The following is a 19,225-nucleotide window of genomic DNA, read 5'->3' on the forward strand; positions in this document are numbered from 1 at the left end:
AGCAGCAGATGCCCCACTGAGCAAGGAGCCTGATGTGGGGCTGATCCCAGAACCTGAGCTGAAGGCAGATGCATAACCGACTGAACTACCCAGGAGCCCCAAGGCTATTTAAAAAAAAAAAAAATTATGTATGTTTTAGAGAGAGCAAGCTGGTGCGTGTGGGGAGGGGCAGAGGGAGAGAATCTCAAGCCAATTCTTTGCTGAGCACAGAGCCCCACGTGGAGCTTGACAGCACAACCCTAAGATCGCAACCTGAGCCGCAATCAGGAGTCAGACACCTAATGACCGAGCTGCCTGGATGTCCCAATGAAGGCCGTTCTTCAGGTGGAGGGTCCGAGATTCAGTTTAAAAAAATGTCAGATATTAACCAAGGTATTGGTTAAACCTAAGCCACATGGATCACATAAAACAATAGGGTCTCATTGGCAGGGTTTAGAAAGCAGAACTGGGCTAAAATAAAGGGTGATAGCATCAGAGTTGGCAGGTGGCTGACTACAACTCTTGCAAGGTCCTTTCGGTTTTTATTGGTTGGCTTTCCTGAGGTGGATGACGCTATTACTTAATTTCAGACTTTGCCAGTAAGTGTGTATGTTCACAGGGCTAGGGTAATAGACATGAAATATGTAGCTTTCACCAAGCAGAAGAGAGAAAAGCAGAGTACGAGAAGGCGGACCAATTCAGAAATCCTAAGGCGAGTAAGGAAAAGAAAAGTAAGAAAAAAGTTAAAAGGCGAGATTCTACTTCTAGTAATGGCAAAGCAGCTCCTTTCAAACAAGCATCCCAAAGATAACGGCGGTAAACTCTGGACAGAATATAAAAAACAGCTTCCTGGGGACACCTGGCTGGCTCACTTGGTGGAGCACATGACTCTTGGAGTCGTGAGTTCAAGCCCCGAATTGGGCGTAGAGTTTACTTAACTTAAAAAAAAAAATACTTAAAAAGAAAACCGAAAAACAACTACTTGAAGATTCTGGAAAGAGATAAAAAGTAGAAAGAGATCAGAGGGGGGCCAGCATTTGGAAGGAGCAGCTACCACATGAAAAAATATATGAAATCTCACAAACAGTATTCAACCAAGGAAGCCAGAAACAAGAGGGTCGCTGTACAATTCCACTTAACGAAGTACAAAAACGGGCAAATCTAAATGATGGTATTAGAAGTTGGGATAGTGGATACCCTTGGTGGGGGATAGTGATAGGTCTCTGGGGTCTGGGTGATGTCCCATTTCTAGGTCTGGGTGCTGGTTACGTGGTGCGCTCGGCGAGAATTCACCAGAATTGGCATGATACATCCAGTTTCCTGTATGCATATTATGTTACAGTATGAATTAACAAATTCCAAAGGGAGCAGAATCGGGCAGGCAGGAACAGACTATGGAGGGACCTTGACACCAGACCAAAAAGCTTGGACGTACCCTGTGGGCAGGGGGAGACATGGAAGGTGTGGGAATGAGTTGTCAGGGAGGCTCCCTTGCTGCGTCTGCGGCTAGCCCAGGGGAGAGCTGGCCCTGTGGACACTATTTAGAAGACTGGCCAAAATCTGGGCTTCCAGGGATGAGGACCTGAGCCAGAGTGGAGGGTGTGGGGTTGGAGGGACAGGACAAAGTTGGAAGGACTTTTGTGCATAAAGTCAGGGGAGAGGAGGGAGGAGTCAGAGGGGGTTCTAGGAAGAGGCTTGTCACTGCAGCTGATGGACGAGGAGGGGCTCCTGGGACAAGACAGGAGTTCCTGTCCCAGGAGAATTTTGTGGAGAAAGAAAATTTGGTCATACTGCTTGGTAGGCCACGTGGAAGAAGCAAGTGGTAGGAGCTCTAGGTGGCCCAGGCCCCTGAGGCAGCAAGGTGGAGGGGTTGGGGGGCAGAGCCAGGAGCAGGCAGGGCAGGGGCACAGAGGGCAGAACCGGGGGCGGGGGGAGTGGGGGGAGCAGAGAAAGGAGATCTGACTTGGCAGGAGGGAATTCACTGTTGAGCACTGAGACGCCTGGGGCAGGGACCTGGGGCGGGGGCGGTGAGGAGGATTTCCAGACCGACCTGGGTAACCCGGAATACAGCTTAGTGGTTAGTTTCACTACAGCTTTTTAAATGGTGCCCAGCGCCATTTGCCAGTGTAGTCATTGGTAATCTTACTCAACATAGTAGTAGTGCCTTTATTGCCTTCTCCTGGAATCGAGGTTTCAGGGTCTGGGTCTTCCGGCCCGGCCCTCATTCCCACCCAGCTCCTCACTGTATCTGTACCTGGGGCGAGGAGGCAGGGTGGAGTAGGGAAGAGATAAGGGACTGTCATGACCTTGGGCCAGGGTTTTCCCTCTGTGGGTCTCCTGTTTCCTCCACAGGGACTGCCTGATTCCAAAGCCCTTCGCACTGCAACCCACGCCTCCCTATCAGGTATGCTGTACCCCAAACCTGCAATGTTTCTCAGAATCAGTCACCCCAAGATAAACAAATACGTAAGGTCATATGGTGAGGGGCTTTGATGGGGGCACTTGAATGCTGGGCACGGAACCTGGTCTTTGTTTGAGTAAGGTCATTTCTCAGTAGTGGTAAAGGGTTCTTCTTTGAAAGGATACCTCCCAGCTTCTAGCTACTGTATAGGCAAAAGGAGGAACCTCATTGGCTGGGAACTCCTGAGCTATGGTGACCTCACAAAGACCATAACACCAGCCTGGGCTAGGGGGAGACTAGGTAAGCTGAGGGGTGGCTCTGGGAAAGTCCCAGGGGTGGAGGCAGCCTCAACAGCCTCCACAAGGCATTTACCACCTTGACCCCACCCCTCCTGGGTAAAAGTCTCCCCCTGGCTGTAACTCCACAGTTAGAACTTCATACCTTTGGCTTAAAGCTGAATTTTTTGTAACCATGTGGATGCCCCAGGTGGAGGTAACACATTGAACTTTATAGCAGCAGCTCAAGGCCCGTGGAGAAAATTTAGGCTTGTTTTGAGAGTACGGTGGGTGGGAGTTGGGGGAGGTGAGAAGACCCCGGAAGGAATGCTGTAGACTGGACTTGGTGGGGGAGGGGGGCAAGAAGGCAGAGACCCTGGAAGCCAGACTTGGTCTTTATCTCAAGTTCTTCCACCCTATCCTTACTGGTGGGGGGTGGGAGGGATGATGGGGAGGAGCATTTACTGGGGAACTACTGGGGGTCAGGTGTTGTGATCCTCACTATGTACATTACCCATTTTATTCCCTATGCTAATCTTACGGATTGAGTATTAAGACTGATGCTCAGCATGGTGAGGCCACCTGCCCACACTCACACCACTGGTGAGAGACTGAGTAGGTTTCAAATTCCAGTCCAGCTGACCCCAAAGCCCTGGACTGGTGCATTTTAACTGGGCATCAGGAGAGTTGTGTTGTTTTCGTTGGCCTTTTCTGCTAGGGTAGGGCCTAAGTGGCAACGGGAATGGGGAGTGAGAAACAGGGAGATGTGGCTTTACTGAGTGATTCATGGCTCAGAAATCTCTGGGATGTTGTAGGAAAAGCTGTCAGGTGAGAGGACCTGGATTTGAATTCTGACTGCCATTTTCTGGGGCTTTGCAAACATTACTTTAGATTCCTGAATAGTCTGAATTAACATGCCAGTAAGTGAGGATAATGATACCTATCTTAAAGAGTTGTCAGATAGCCACCCCCCATCCATCCCTCCCCCATCCATCCCCCACTCACCCATCCCTCCCCCATCCACCTATCCACCCATCCATCCACCCACCCATCCATCCACCCATCCAACCACCCATCTACCTATCTACCCATCCATCCACCCACCCATCCATCCAACCATCTATCCATCCATCCATCCATCCATCCATCCATCCATTCCCTTACTCCATGTATGTTTCTGAACCTCCCCTGTGTGTTAGGCACTGTGCCATGTGCTGGGAAAACAGGGTAAAAAGATGGCCAGACATAGACAAGTTCATTTTTTTTAGAGTGGAGACATACAAATAAACAGAGTGATCCTCCAGAATAGAGTGATCCCACCTACATTTGAGGGTCTCAGGAAGACTTCCTGGAGGGACTCCTAAACTGGCATCACAAAGGATGTGATGGAGGTTTAGATGGCTAATCTTGGGGAAGTTTACAGGAAGAAAAAAGCGTTTTACAAAGGCCCCAAGTCAAGAAGGAGGCCAGCACATTTGAGGCACTGGGAGAAGTTGAGAGGGATTCAAATACGGGGTTGGGGAAGGGAATGGAGGGAGCAGGAGGGGAGGGCAGGCCTGTGGGCTGAGGATCCTGGCAAAAGAAACACAGTAATCACACTGTAGACAGGGATATCTCCACCAGCAGCCTACCCACCAGCAATGTACCAGTCACTTCGGGGAAGAGTGGAAGTGGGGAGAGCTTGATAAAAGTCGGATTCCTCAGCCCCTTCAGAGGTGCCAAGTGGAGGCCCAGAAATCTGTCTTATAAAAAATATGAGGTTTACCTACACCCCATCATCTAAAAACCCATGAGGAGTCACAGACGGGTTCTACAGGGGAATGGCATGGTTGGGTTGGCATGCATTTTTCTTTTGTCCTAGAATATCTTTATTTCCCCTTCATTCCTGAGGGATAGTTTTGCCTGATCGAGAATTCATGGTTGACAGCTTTTTTTTGTTTCAGCACTGGAAGCATGTGTGCAACCTCTCTCTGGCCTCCCTGGTTTCAGATGAGAAATCCTCTCATTCCAATTGGTGTTCTCTGATATGTAATACTCTCTGGTTGCTTTGAAGATTTTTTTCATCGTTTTTAGTTTTGGGGAGTTTAATCCTGATGCATTTGGCATGGACTTCTTTGGGTTTAACCTGTTTGTGGTTTTCTCAGCTCCCTAGATCTGTATGTTTATGTCTTTCACTAAATTTGGGACATTTTCAGCTATTACTTTTTTAAAAAAAGATTTTATTTATTTGAGAGAGAGAGCATAAGCAGAGGGATAGAAAGGCAGAGAATTAGAGAAGCAGACTCCCTACTGACCAGGGATCCCAATGGGGGCTTGATCCTGGGACCCTAGGATCATGGCCTGAGCCAAAGGCAGGTGCTTAACTGACTGAGCCACCCAGGTGCCCCTCTGCTATGACTTCTTTGAATGTTTTCAGTACTCTCTCTTCCTCTGGAACCCTAAGAGTGTTAGATATTTTGTTTTGCACCACAGGTCCCTGAGGCTCTTTTCCTATTTTTTAGTCCATTCTCTCTCTTGCTCAGATTAAGTAAATTTCATTGCTGTCTTCAATTTCACTTATTCTGTCCTCTGCCCCCTCTACCCTATTATTGAGCTCGCCTAGTAATTTAAAATTTTTTCAGTTGTGTCCTTAAAATAACTTCTATTTTAATTTCAGTTATTGTATTTTTCATAACTTCTATTTCTTTGCTAAAATTTTCTAGTCTTTCATTTGTTTCAGGAGGATTGATAGTTGCCTGGTGAAGCATTTTTATAATGACAGCTTTTAAATAGTTCTTGCAGACTCCAGCATCTGATTCATCTCAATGTTGGCATTAGGTATTTTTTCTCGAGATGAGATTTTTTCCTGGTTTTTGGTATGGTGGGTAATTTTTTATTATGTCCTTGATATCTTGGACATTATGTTAAGAGACTTTTGATCTTACTTAAATCTATTTTAGCTGGCAATCAACCTGTTAAGGTTTAGAATGTAGGTCCTGGCCTGCCTTTATGGACTATTGTTCCAATGGTTGTTTTAAGAGGCTTAGTATGCCTTGTTCTTCTGGCCCTGATGGGGTTCTTGTTCATTCCCAGTGGTACCACCTGCAGGGGTAAGACGGTGCTTCCCTTGGCCACCTGTTGTCACTGGGAGGCCAGGAGCTGTGGGACCTGGTAAATTCCTTGCCATTGGGTGGAGAGCCCCAAGAGGCAGGGCTCTGCTGACACTGCTCCTGCAGGTAGATTGGTCTGCTGCTGCCCCAGATATAGACTGGGGATTAGAGCTCCCCACTGGGGGCCTGTCTCTTGTTCGGCTTCCCCTACCCTGGTCCTTTGGCCAGGGAACAGGCTTTTTTTCCCCCTTTGTATGTGTGTATGCACACACATACTCTTGGCAGATCTGTGTCTGTGGGCCTTTCTGGTGCCCAGTCTGGGATATATAGGAGATGAAAAGAAAACCCCAAGGAATGCACCCAGTGTCATCTGTCCAGTCCTGAGATTCCTAGCTAGTCCACTGCCTTCTTCCTAGCTTTCAGAGTCCTTTTATGGTTGTCGGTTGAATCATTTCCAGGATATTTAGTTGTATTTGGAAAGGAGGAGCAGGGAAAAGTGAGTCTATACCCTGTTACTTGGTACATGCATTAAAAAAATTGTGGCATAATGTACGTAACATAAAATTCACCATTAGTGACATTTAGTACCTTCATGGTGTGTGCAACCACCGTCACTATCTAGTTCCCAAACATTTTTGTCACTCCAAAAAGTAAGCCTGTACCCAGCAAACAGTCATTTCCCATTCTCTTTCCTTGGTCCCTGGCAACCTCTTTCTGTCTGCCTGAATCTGCTTTTAGTCTCTCTAGATTTGATTATTCTAGATATTTCACACAAATGGAATCATACAGTATGTGGCCTTTGTGTCTGACTTCTTTCACTTCACATGGTATTTTCAGTTTGTCCTTAGCGAGTATATTCTTTTTTATGGCTGAATAATATTCCATTGCATGGATAAGCATTTTGTTTATCCATTTGCCAGCTCATGGACATGTGGGTTGTTTCCCCACTCTGGCTCTTGGGAATGTGCTACTGTGGACATTTTGGTACAAGTTTTTGTTGGAGCATCCATTTCTAATTCTTTTGAGTGCATAGCTAGTGGTGGAATTGCTGGATCCTAACTTCTTGAGGTAGCACCAGCCTGGTTTTTACAGAGGCTATACTATTTTACCTTCCTATCAGCACTATTTGAGGCTGTCAATTATCTGTATCCTTGTCAACACTTGTTATTTTCTTTTTTTAAAATTTTAAACTTAATTTTTAATTTTTAAAAATTAAATTTTAAATTAAAATTTTTTAACTTTTAAGCTTTTTAAAAATTTTAAACTTTTTAAAAACTTTTTATTTTAAAAGTAATCTCCATGCCCAATGTGGGGCTCAAACTCATGACCCTGAGATCAAGAGCCATATGCTCTGCTGACTGAGCTAGCAGGTGCCCCTTGTTCTTTTCCACTTTAAAAATTATAGTGGGGGGCGCCTGGGTGGCTCAGTGGGTTGGGGCCTCTGCCTTCGGCTCGGGTCATGATCCCGGGGTCCTTGGATCGAGTCCCACATTGGGCTCTCAGCTCAGTGGGGAGCCTGCTTCCTCCTCTCTCTGCCTGACTCTGCCTACTTGTGATCTCTGTCAAATAAATAAATAATATCTTAAAAAAAATTATAGTGGGTATAAAGTAATATCCCATCATGGATTTGATTTGCATCTTCCGAAGGACTAATGATGTTGAGCATATTTTTGTGTGCTTGTTAAATATTTGTATATCTTCTTTGGAAAAGTGTTGAATTCAAGTCTCATTTACCTATTTTTAAAAATGGATTGCTTGCCTTTTGGATGTTGAGTTTTAAGAGTTCTTTATATATTCTGGGGGTGTCTGGGTGGCTCAGTTGGTTAAGTGGCCGACTCTTGATCTCAGCTCAGATCTTGATCTCAGGGTTGTGATTTCAAGACCTATGCTGGGCTCCATCCTGGGCATGGAGCCTCTTTAAAAAAAAAAAAAGGTTCTTTTTATATTCTGGATACTGGGCTCATCAAATATATGACTTATAAATATTTTCTCTCATTCTGCAGGCTGTCTTTTCACCTCTTGATGGTGTCTTTTGATGCACAAGTGTTTTAATTTTGATGATGCCTATTTTACTTTTTTTCTTTTGTTGCTTGTGCTTTTGGTGTCACATCCAAGAAACCAGATGTAAGGTTGTGAAGATTTACTCACATGTTTTCTTCTAAGAGTTTTATAATTTTAGCTTTGACACTTACATCTTCATTCCTTTTCGAGTTAATTTTTATATATAGTGTGAGGTAGGGGTCTAATATCATTTTTCTGCCTATTGAAACATGGTAGTCCTACCACCGTTTGTTGAAGAGACTATTCTACCTCCAATGAATGGAATTGTCATCCTTGTCAAAAATTAATTGACCATGGATGCATACGTTTATTTCTGGACTCTCAGTTCTATTCCATTCATCTGTATGTCTAGCCTTATGTAAGCACCACATCGCTGAATGCAATTTTAAAGGAGGATATGTGCTGCTCAATTTGGAAAATGGTGTGTTGGGAGCAGTCCTTACATACAGGGGTCTTAGGCAATGGGATCTGCTCTAGGGTTTGGAAAGGGTGATAGAGACAGGGGGAGATATTTGGGAGCTTTTCTTGAACCAGAGTTGGCTGAACTTGGCCAAAATTGGATGCAGCTGGTGAGAAAGAGAGTAGACAAGGATGATATCATTGCCAGTTTCTAGAAATGGAAGAGAATAGGAAGGTCTGATATAGGGGAAAGATGGCAAGTTCTGTTTTGGATTCTCTAGGCATCAGGTGCCATGATGTCAGATGCGTGTGTGCACACACAGATGTGTGGGTGCATACTTACAAGTACTTAACACGTTCCAGGCCCATATAGCTGATAAGTGTGTTCTCCATGTGGAGCTAGAAGATCCACTGATAGTTACACCCCCGGAGAGCTCCAGGAACCCTTTTTCAAGGCCTGGAAGAGTTCACGGAGGAGAGAGGATGGGAATCCATCAGTGATTCTCAGTCTTAGATAGGATCAGCTAGTTGCTTTATACCTTTCCTCTGCCCTCCCTGGGCTTGGGAAGCAAAGGCCCGTAGGTAGCTTGTGGCTGCCGAGTCAGTACCGAGCTCCTTTGGCTCTGCAGTGTCCCACCCAAGCCCGGCAACAACCACCACTCTTCCCGATGCACAGTGTCCCTTTGGTGGAGGGTAAGACTTGGGCTGCCCCAGTCAGGTGGCCCTGAAGCCTTGCCTGTCTGTTGCAAGATGAAAGAAGAGGATGAGGGAAAGAAGAGGGGAAAAGTGGGGGAGATCTGTTCATTTCTCACGCAAGAGGGAGGGTCAGCTAGGGTTGAGAGCTGTAGCTTTCTGCCCAGGGAGCCTGTACTACACACCTGCTCTGTTAGAGGGATGGAGTGTTAAGAGGGATGGGGATTGTTCTCTTCCACAGCCCAAACCATGGAGGCCTTCGAAAATCCAACACATGGCCTCAGAGGCTGCACCTGGTGCATATTTTTCCAGGTTGAACGCCTCTCTTTGATAACTATGGTGTGTGCGTGTGTGTATGCACGTGCACACACACACGCTTATCCACAGGTGGGAGGGGTGATGAAGGGAAGAGCCAGGGTTTTTTGGAAATGGAAGATTTTTTTTTTTAGCTCTTCTTTAAGTCAAAGAAGGCAAAACTGTAAACACAAATTAAGTATAGTGCTCTTGGAAAGGGGGTGTGTAGGCCAGGAGTCCTGAATTTTTTAATTCCATTAGCTTCAGGGTCCAATCAGATCTGGGGCTGAGGCAGGATGTGAAACTATTCATGATCTGCTTGCTTGGAATGAAGGCAGCTCTCACTGGGCTCTGAGCACCTTACGCCTCTCTGCCCGCAGTGCCCGGCAAAGAGTAACGGAAAGGTAGCTTTCATTTAGAGAGGACCTTCGGTAGCCCGTGTGTTTTGTGTTGGGCACTGAAACCTCCACCACCATGGGTGGCAGGCTTGATTCTTCCTGTGTTAGAGATGAGCAGGATGAGGGCCAGATGGGGAAAGTCTCCTGCCCAGGCTCACTCAGACTAGTAAGAAGTTGAACTGGGACGGAATCCAGAGCCATATGACTCCAAATCTATGGTCTTTCCAAAGCCAAGCTATAAAGATGCAGAGCAAAATTTACAGAATGAGTAAATGAGTTAGTGAATGAGTTAGTGTGTGAATGAATAATAAATGAATGAGTGATGAAATGAGCTAGCGAATGAATAAATGAGTGAATGAAGAAGACATAAAAAGAGGAAGCAAGCAGCTTACTTACCGAACAGTTCCTGTGTGCCAGGTGCTGTGCTAGACTCTTGGAGACCTTGTTATCTAGTGGAGAGACTAGATATTATTATGCGCCAACAAGGGAGAAGTGGACAAGATACCCTGGGAACTTACAGTGGGCCTCACCTTTCCGGGGGTCCTGGAAGGCTCTTAAGTCGAAATTTGAAGGGAGAAGCCATAGGTGCTAGCCAGGGAAGGGGTCTGGAGAAGGGTGTGCCCAAATCCTGGAAGACCCAGACTGAACCCGGGAGCCTGGCTCTTTGGAGAAACACAAAAGCGTTGAGTGGTGGTGGCATGGAGTGGGGAAGGGAGTATGAAGGTGTAAGAGAAGTGAAAGGGGCAATAAGGCCAGACACAGAAGGCTGCTTTAGGTCCTGCTGAGAGTTAGGGACACCGTCCTGAAGACAGTGGGAAAAGCTGGGGAGGAGTTAGGTGTGTATGAGGCATAAAGAGAGGGTCTTGGCTTCCCTGAGTGCTGGTAGGGTGGGTGACATTCCTTTCCTTGACCTCTACTTCCTTAAGTATATAATGGGACATTAATATCTAACTTGAGGACTCTGTGTGTGTGTGTGTGTGTGTGTAGGGCAGATTTGCTTAGCAGATGTGCATGCCTGGCCTGTAGACTTTGCTCAGCAATCACTGAGAAAACACACTTGAGCTGTCTCGGTCTTCTTCTGTCTCCTCCCAGGGGCCCAGTCCTGCTTAAGAACACCATGCATGCAGGTGAGCTGTCCCAATGGTTCCAACGGGGAGTGGAGCCCAAGTGTGGGAGTGGGGTAGGGTGCGGGGAGGGTTGGGGAGTTCACCCCGCAGCTGGATTGCTGGTGTGAGGCGGCTCTGGTCTTGTGGCCTGCCCCCCCTCCAGGTAACCTGCCTCCCCCAGAATAAGCAAACTGTCAAGGCCAGTGGGTAGCTCTGCCAGGGGATGCTTTGAAAATCTAGTGCCACAGCTGTCTGCAGAGTAATTCTAGAAATTTAGGCTGGAAGTTAGCTAACCCCTAAAGGAGCTCCTCCCTGCCCTTTTCTACCTTGGTCTAGTATTTATGGACTTCCCACTGGGTGCTAGAGGCTGGGGATGTCCCAGGGACCTAAGATGAGCATGGTTCTTGCTACCTCTGTCAGAGGCTAGATCATGAAATGGGGCACTGGAATAAAGTAGGATGAATATTTTGTTGGGAGGAGTGGGCTTGGCAAAGGACAGCACGAGGAGGTTTCAAGCCAAGAGAATTGCATGGTGGGCAGAATGCTGAGAGGAGGCAGGGTGTGGTCAGAGAAACAAGGTGGGGGGGAATGAGGATCTGGCTGGGACCCAGAGCTCAAGGGGTGAGGCTGTGTAGATGGATCTGGAAAGGTGGGCTGGGTGTGGTCATGACAGACCTGGGAAGTCCTGCAAGGGCTTTCATCCTAAGGATAGTGGGGAGCCGTGGAAAGGTTTTAAGCATGACTTAGAACGTGAAGCACGCTGAATTTGCCTTTTTCCCTCCCAGGAGCATTGCAGGGGGCTCAACAGTTGGCTGTTGGAGAGAAGGGAGCAGCGGCATTGAAAAACTGCCAGACTGGGCATGGCCCTGAGCCCAGGGGCTAGTGCTGTCCTCCGTGAAAGCCCAGAGATGACACCTAGTCTCAGCATCACTGAGGTCACAGATGTAGGCTCTGGTACCATCTCTGGGTCTCACTCAGACATGGGCCTCGTTCCTGTTACGAGCCCACCTCCAAATCCTGGCTCAGCCCTTGTTCCAAAACTTAATCCAAGTCTGAGTCCTGTGTCAGAGGAGTCCCCTGGCCTGGTGACTGGTAACACCCCCAGGCCTGTTGACAGCTGGGCTGTGGGTCCCGCCTCCCTCCAGATCACCACTTCCCATTCGGGTGAAGTCCTGGGCCTGAGTTCAAAACATGTCTCCAGGCCTAACTCCCAGAAGGCCATAAGTCTAGCCTCAAACCTCGTTCTGAGCCCCAGCTCTACTGAGACCCAGGGTCTGAGCTCAGGGAGCCACACAGGGCCCAATTCTAAGGAGGCCTTTAACTCCCACTCAAGCCAGATTTTTGATTTGGGTCAGAGTAACTCCAACCCTTCCAGGCCTGAAGCAGACCCATTTATAAGGCCCTATTCAAGAGAAGCCCTGGTTGTGGGCCACTGTGTCTCCAGGCCAGGCTCGAAAGCACTCCTTATTCCAGCCTCAGACTCTCCTCTGGACCCAGACACCAAACAGATACTTGGTGCGGGCTCAAGAAACACCTCCAAGTCAGACCTGCATGCAGCTCGAGGTTCCAGTGGGACCCTGATCCCAGATGTCAACGAGACCATCACTGTGGTGTCACAGAAGATCTCCGGGTCTGTGGTAAAGGGAACCTTTGGAGCAGCCTGGAACACGAGCTCCAAGGGAACCATCAGCATGGCTTCCAAAGGCAATCCCAGGTCTGACTTGAACATGACCATCACTCAGGCCTCATGCTTGACCCTGATTCCTGGCCCCAATGACGGTATCAGCCTGCACTCCAGCACCCATGGACCCAACCCCACCCTTTCTCCACCCTCGTGCATGACCCTGCTCCTGGGCTCCAATGAGACTGTCAGCCTGGGCTCCAGCCTCATCTTCAGTGACACCTCCACCCTGACACTGAGCAGCCAGCAGGATTACTCTGAGGGCAACAGCATCCACACCATACCCTTGGATGAGAATCTGGGGAGCTGGGGCGAGATGGTCAGCACTGAGACAGGTCAGTTCCCGCTGGGGTTCACCACCTGTACCAATACAGACGAAGACACCAAAGCCTTCCAAAGCATCCCAGAGGGTGAGTACAGCAGGGGTGACAGCCCCAGAGAGGGCACTACCTGGGAAGAATTTTGTATTCAGACTCATGGGGGCAAGGAGGCTAGAGAAGAGGAGTGGGAAGAGGAAGGAACAGCATATAGTGGGAAAGGAACAGCATACAGTGGGGGAAGGAACACCTGCAGTGGACAGCATGAAATGTATTAATTAAACACAAGAAATCCAGCGCTCAGCCTCTGCTTGCTGTGTGACTTGGGACAAGCTACTTAATCTCTCCGAGCTTCAATTTCCCTAACTGAAATATCTCCATATCATAATGCATTATTATGTCCAAAATATGAGGCACATAACTAACTACGCATTTCTTTCAAAATGTATGCCTCTTTCTTTCCAGTTAAATTTCAGACCTGGCTTCTCAGGTTCAAGTTTGACCAACAGAGCAGGCAGGCTCTAGGCTCAGCTCACCTCTGTTGAGTGTCTGGTGTCCTCACTTAAGTGAAGCCTTAAGTCCTATCCAGAGCCTGCCCCTCACTCAGCTGGGATACACAGGAGTTCTGTAAATTAATCCCTTAATGACTTATGATGTTGTAAAGATCTTTTCCCAGTTATTTATATCTCCACATATTTTTGTTTGTTCATGCATCAATACCATATTGTGATTTTTAAAAATATACCGTGGCTTTGTAAATCTATATTTACAAAGGTATAATAGGTATCTGGTAGGATGAGAATTCCTCTTTGAAGTTCTTCTCAGAATTCTTCTGAGGACAATAGCATCCGCACTTTGCCTTGGAGGCTATTAGTTGACCCTCATTTTTCCATAAACATTTTATTTAAAAACAAAAAAAAATTTTAAGGGTTTTATTTTTAAGCAATCTCTCCACCCCACATAGAGCTTGAACTTACAACCCCAGCATGGAAGCTCATATCATAAAGCAACAACCCCCAGCCCTCTCTCTCCAGGCTCTGCTAAACTCTAATATTCTTTCTTTCTCTGAATTTGCCTACTCTAGAGAGATCATGGAAGTGAAATCTTATATTATTTGACCTTTTGTGTCTGGTTTATTTCACTTGCCCTACATTCATCTATGCTGTACCATGTACACTACTTTCTTTTTATGGTTGAATAAAATTCCAAGATCTGTACCACATTTTATTTGTCCATTTCCCCTTAGATGGACGCTTGGGTTCTTTCCACTTTTTGGCTATTGGGACTAATGCTGCAATTATAAACATCAGTGTGCAAGTACCTGTTTGAATCCTTCTTTTCAAGTCCTTTAGATATACACCAAATCCAGTGGATTTGCTGGATCATCTGGTCATTCTATCTTTAGCTTTTTGAGGAATTGCTAAGCCACTTCTCAGAGCAGCTGTACTATTTTGCATTTCCACTAGCAATGTTCAAGGGTTCCAGTTTCTACACTATTAATCTCTCCTTGTCAGCACTTGTTATTTTCCTTTTTTTGAAAATACTTTTATAATAGACATTCTAAAGGTTGTAAAGTGGTATCAAATTGAGGCTTTGATTTGCATTTCCCTAATGATGACTGATGTTGAGTATCTTTTCCTATGCTTATTGACTGCTATTGTATATCTTTGGAGAAATGGGTGTTTAAGTCTTTTGCCCCTTTTCAAATTTGGTTGGTTGTTTCTTGTTGAGTTTTAGAAGTTCTTTATATATTCTGGCTACTAGTTTTTATCAGATATAGATTTGCAAATATTCTCTCCTCTTCTGTGAGTTGTCTTTTCCTTCTCTTGGATGGTGTTCTTTTTTTTTTTTTTTAAGATTTATTTATTTATTTATTTGAGAGTGAGTGCATGCATGTGTCCATGAGCAGGATAGGGGGGGCAGAAGAGGAGGGAGAGGGATAAGCAGACCCTGCCCTGTGTCTTGAGCCGCTCACAACCCTGTAATCATGACCCAAGCTGAAATCAAGAGTCTGATGCTTAACTGACTGAGCCACCCAGGTACCCTGGTAGTGTTGTTTGATGCACACAAATGTGCACTTTTGATGAAGTCTGGTTTATTTTTTGCTTTATTGTCTGTCTTTTGGTGTTGTATTCATGAAATTATTGTCATATTCAGTGTTGTGAAGGTTTCCTCCTATGCTTGCTTTGAAAGGTTTTACAGTTTTAGCCTTTAATCTTTGTCTTTGAGGCAGTTTTCATATATAGTGTGAGGTGGGGATCCAACTTCATCCTTTTACATGTGGAAATCCAGTCTTCCCAGAACCATTTGTTGAAAAGGCCATCCTTTCCCCACTGAAAGATCGTGGCACCCTTGTCAAAAATCAATTGACTAAATTCATTTTTGGGCTTTCTATTTTATTCCATTGGTCTATATGTCTGCCCTTATGCCAAGACCACACTGTCTTGATTACTATAGCTTTGCAGTTAAGTTTTGAAATCAGAAAGTATGATGTGACTCCCCTTTGTTTATTTGTTTTTTCAAGATTATTTTGGCTAGGAGCGCCTGGGTGGCTCAGTGGGTTAGGCCTCTGCCTTTGGCTTAGGTCATGGTCTCAGGGTCCTGGGATTGAGCCCCACATAGGGCTCTCTGCCTACTGGTGATCTTTGACAAAGAAATAAAAGCCTTTAAAAAACATTATTTTGGCTATTTAGGGTCAATCTTTGCTTTTCTTTTTTTCTTCCTTTTTTTAATCTTTATTTACTGGGTGCCTGGGTGGCTCAGTCAGTTAAGCATCTGCCTCTCCCTCAGGCCATGATCTCAGAGTCCCAGGCTCGAGTCCCACGTCAGGATTCCTGCTCTGCAGGGAGTCTGTTTCTCTTTCTGACCCTCCCCCCACTCCTGCTTTCTCTCTCACTCTCTCTCTCTCTGTCAAATAAGTAAATAAAATCTCTTAAAAAAATAGTTTTATGTAGTTAAGTAATCTCTACACTCCATGTGGGGCTTGATTTGACCCTGAGATCAAGAGTCACCTGCTCTTCTGATTGCAGCCAGGTGCCCCCAATCTTTGCTTTTTATTTTTATTTATTTATTTTTTTTAAAGATGTATTTATTTATTTATTTGACAGACAGAGTTCACAAGTAGGCAGAGAGACTGACAGAGAGAGAGGAGGAAGCAGGCTCCCTGCTGAGCAGAGAGCCCGATGCAGGGCTCGATCCCAGGACTCTGAGACCATGACCTTAGCCGAAGGCAGAGGCTTAACCCACTGAGCCACCCAGGCGCCCCCAATCTTTGCTTTTTAATAGGAACTTTCTGCCCATTTGAATTTTTTAAAGATTTTATTTATTTGAGAGAGAGAGTAAGCCCGGGAAGGAGCAGATCGAGAGGGACAAGCAGACTCCGCCCCTAAGTGTGGAGCCTGAGTAGGAGGTCATCCCACAACCCTGAGGTCATTATGGGAGGTGAAGAGAAAACAAGAGTCAACGCCCAACCAGCTGAGCCACCCAGGCAAGGCTTGTCCATTTGCATTTGTAAAGACAAAATGTTTTCAGGAAATAGACCCTGCCTGTATCAGTAGAATGTAAAGTGTACTAAGAATCTCAAATACAGCTCCATGAGCATTTACATATGTATGCAAGCTGGTAACCACTGCAGAGAACCAGACAAAGATCTTCCCCAGCAGCCCAGAAGCGTCCCCTGTGACCTTTCCCATTCAATACCCTATCTCCTGGGGCTAGGCTTTCTCAACGTTGGTGCTCCTGATGTTTTGTGTCAGATAATTCTTTGCGGCATGGATGTAGGTATGGAGCGGCTGGTCTGTGCTTTGTAAGATGGATACCCGGACTGTCCCCAGTAGATGCTAGTGGCACTACCCTCTGTTTGTAATAGATGTTGTGTGGAGAGGTACGTGGAGACTCTGTAAGCATCCCATTTCCCATCAAACTTTCAGCTATTTGTGTACTTGTTCTTATTAGTACAGACTCATGATTCCTTAGGTCATTCAACGAATTATAATCTGTCGCTACTGCTATTTATCGTGATCCTCAAATCATTCCCATTTTGGCCAGTGGGATCCCCTTTAAGCGAGCTTTCACGTCCCAATGACATGTCCCCATCATTCTTGGAGCTCTCTTGTTTTCTGCTACCAGACTTTTCGGGCTCATTCTGCACGTTCTTGCCCAAATCTCAGACTCAGCCATTTCTCTGAGGAGGTTTGTACCTTTTAGTGGAAAAGGGAACCTAGGAGATGAGATCTTGAAGCAAGCTATTGGTGTCTCTGCTTCTCCCTATTGGCTCCTTCCTCCTGAAGCCCTGGTGGCCGAGATGGCCCTGAAACAAGTTCTAGGCACTCATAGGCCCTCAGAAGGAAAGAGACCTATTTTCTTTTGGGTTCCCCTCAGTCTCTTTAATAGGGGGTCTATCAGTCCTGTTCAGTGTGGCGGGGGGCATGGGATGCTTTTATTGGTCAAGCTTGGGTTCCAGGCCCAGCCCTACCTGAAGAAGGGGTGATGTATGTGCTTGCATAATTCAGCTTCCCTAGATCCAGGGAAAGGGTAGCCCACAGAGAAGAAGGGCCTCTTTCACCAGAAAGAAAGATGAGGAAATCCAGGGCTGACAAAACAGATATAATTAATCAGAGTTTAATTATATGTTGTGGTAACAGCTCTTTCACCCTGAAGGTCAGGGAGGCCTTGCCGGGCAGTGGCAGACAGGCAGAAATTTGAAGGAGGGGAGCCCTAGCTGTGCAATGGGGTGTGGTAGTGGATGCGCCCAGGTAGAGGAGACCATCTGTGCAAAGGCCTGAGGGAGAAGATTGTCCTGGCCCAGAAGAAGGGCTGAGGCCAGAGCATGGCGAGAGAGAGGAGAGCAGCAGGACACAGGCTGGGGAGGTGGGCAGGGGTCCCAGATCAGGCAGAGACTTGAGGGTGCTAACAAGAATAGTGGCTTTATGGTGCCACTGATGAAGGCTTTTGAGGAAGGTAGCTCTGTCTGGCAGCTAAGGGCATAAGGATTGGAGGGGGCCAGTGGGGGAGGGGAGACAGGGCTGTGGCACCAGATCTTTACCTTCCCTCTTGTCTCCTCATTGAAACTGTGACATTCAGGAATCTTCGATGAAGTGACCTCATGCCTGCTGAAGGTGCCAGGGAAGAGAGATGATGACAACAAGATGGCTCTGGTAGGCTTCCTGTCCAAGCCCCAGTGGACTTCCCTGGGGTACCCCTTCCGCCTCCTCCTCCTCCACTCTGCAGCCCCAGTGGTTCCTGTTTCTCTGCCCGGCTCTTCTTTTCTCCATGGGATTCGTTACCATCTGGTATACACTGTGCTTTACTAGTTCACCTTGGTTTTTGTTAGCCTCTCACACTGCAATGTATCCTCCATAAATCAAGGATTTTTTTTAGAGAGAGGGGAACACACACGAGTGGGGTGGGAGGAGCAGACAGAAGGAGAGGGAGAAGCAGACCCCTCTGAGTAGGGAGCCTGAGGTGGCCTCGATCTCAGGACCCCGAGATCCTGACCCGAGCCAAAGGCAGACGCTTAACCAACTGAGCCACCCAGGAACCCCCTGAATCAGGTCTGTCTTACTCTCAACTCTATTCCCAGCATCTAGAATGGTGTCTGGAACATTATAGGTGCTCAACAAAGGTTTTTTAAGCAACTGAATCCATTGTGAGAGGGTCTCTAAAAGGGGAAGAAAGGTTAGGATTGACCCTTTTCAGGACACAGCCCCAGCCCAGGTTTTGGGTCAGGAGGCCAGAGAAAGCTAGCACCCACAGGACTTGGTGAAGGCCAGTGGGGGCAGACTGGACAGACTGGTGGATGTGAGTGTGAACACACCCATAGTCAGGGAGACTGGCGGGTGGATGGAGCCCAGCGGTGGGATCCACCCAGGCCAGGCCAAGCGGGAGGGAGGCACTGCCCTCAGGCTGCTTCAGAGGCAAACTCCAGTCCCTGGAGTGCCCCGGGGTGGGGCATGGGGACAGGGCGCCAGGACTAATATAAGAGGTCTGGCATTTTAGGAATATCCATCCTCATCCCATGGCTTTCCCTTGGTTGTCTATCTTGTTCTTGCCACACTGGCCTTTCTCGGTTTCTCACACATGGCATACTCATTCCTGCCCCAGGGCCTTTGCATTTGTCTTTTCTGCCAGTAAGTTTCTCCACAGCTACAAAATGGGCATAATAAAGTTGAAGTGGAGGCCTGTGTTAATGTACGCACAACACTGAGCACAGTGCCTGCAATAAATAGAGTTTATTACTAGAGGTAGTCAACACATTTTGTTGAGTCCCTACTATGTGCAAGGCATTGTTTCAGGTACTAGAGATATAACAGTGAAGTAACATTCTAGATTGGGGAAATAGGCAGAATTTCCTCTAGTTCTTTACATGGTTACCTCCCCCCCCCTTTTTTTTAATGGTTACCTCTCTCTTGTCATTCAGGACTCAACCCAAACATTGGCTCTTCTGAGAGGTCTCCCATGACCATTCAATCTATTAGCTATCCCTCTATCATCACTTTGGCAGTTTAAGTTGTCAGTTGTAATTTAGCAAACC

General features: G+C 46.8%; 1 protein-coding gene across 5 annotated transcripts in view; it reads left to right on the forward strand.

The window, feature by feature from the left end:
* Positions 1–2,649: 2,649 nt before the first annotated feature.
* The window catches only part of MROH7 (maestro heat like repeat family member 7), a 50,363-nt gene continuing 33,787 nt past the window's right edge, over positions 2,650–19,225 (forward strand). For 3 of the 5 annotated variants that reach the window (XM_059137476.1, XM_059137480.1, XM_059137479.1), the window contains exons 1-4: positions 2,692–2,872; positions 10,682–10,716; positions 11,481–12,786; positions 17,776–17,849. In XM_059137476.1, the coding sequence (XP_058993459.1) occupies positions 11,556–12,786; positions 17,776–17,849 (1,305 nt within the window). In that variant the 5' untranslated portion in view covers positions 2,692–2,872; positions 10,682–10,716; positions 11,481–11,555. The other 2 variants (XM_059137478.1, XM_059137477.1) reach the window with 2 other exon arrangements.

The sequence above is a fragment of the Mustela lutreola genome, chromosome 10, assembly GCF_030435805.1.
Source record: "Mustela lutreola isolate mMusLut2 chromosome 10, mMusLut2.pri, whole genome shotgun sequence".
NCBI lineage: Eukaryota > Metazoa > Chordata > Mammalia > Carnivora > Mustelidae > Mustela > Mustela lutreola.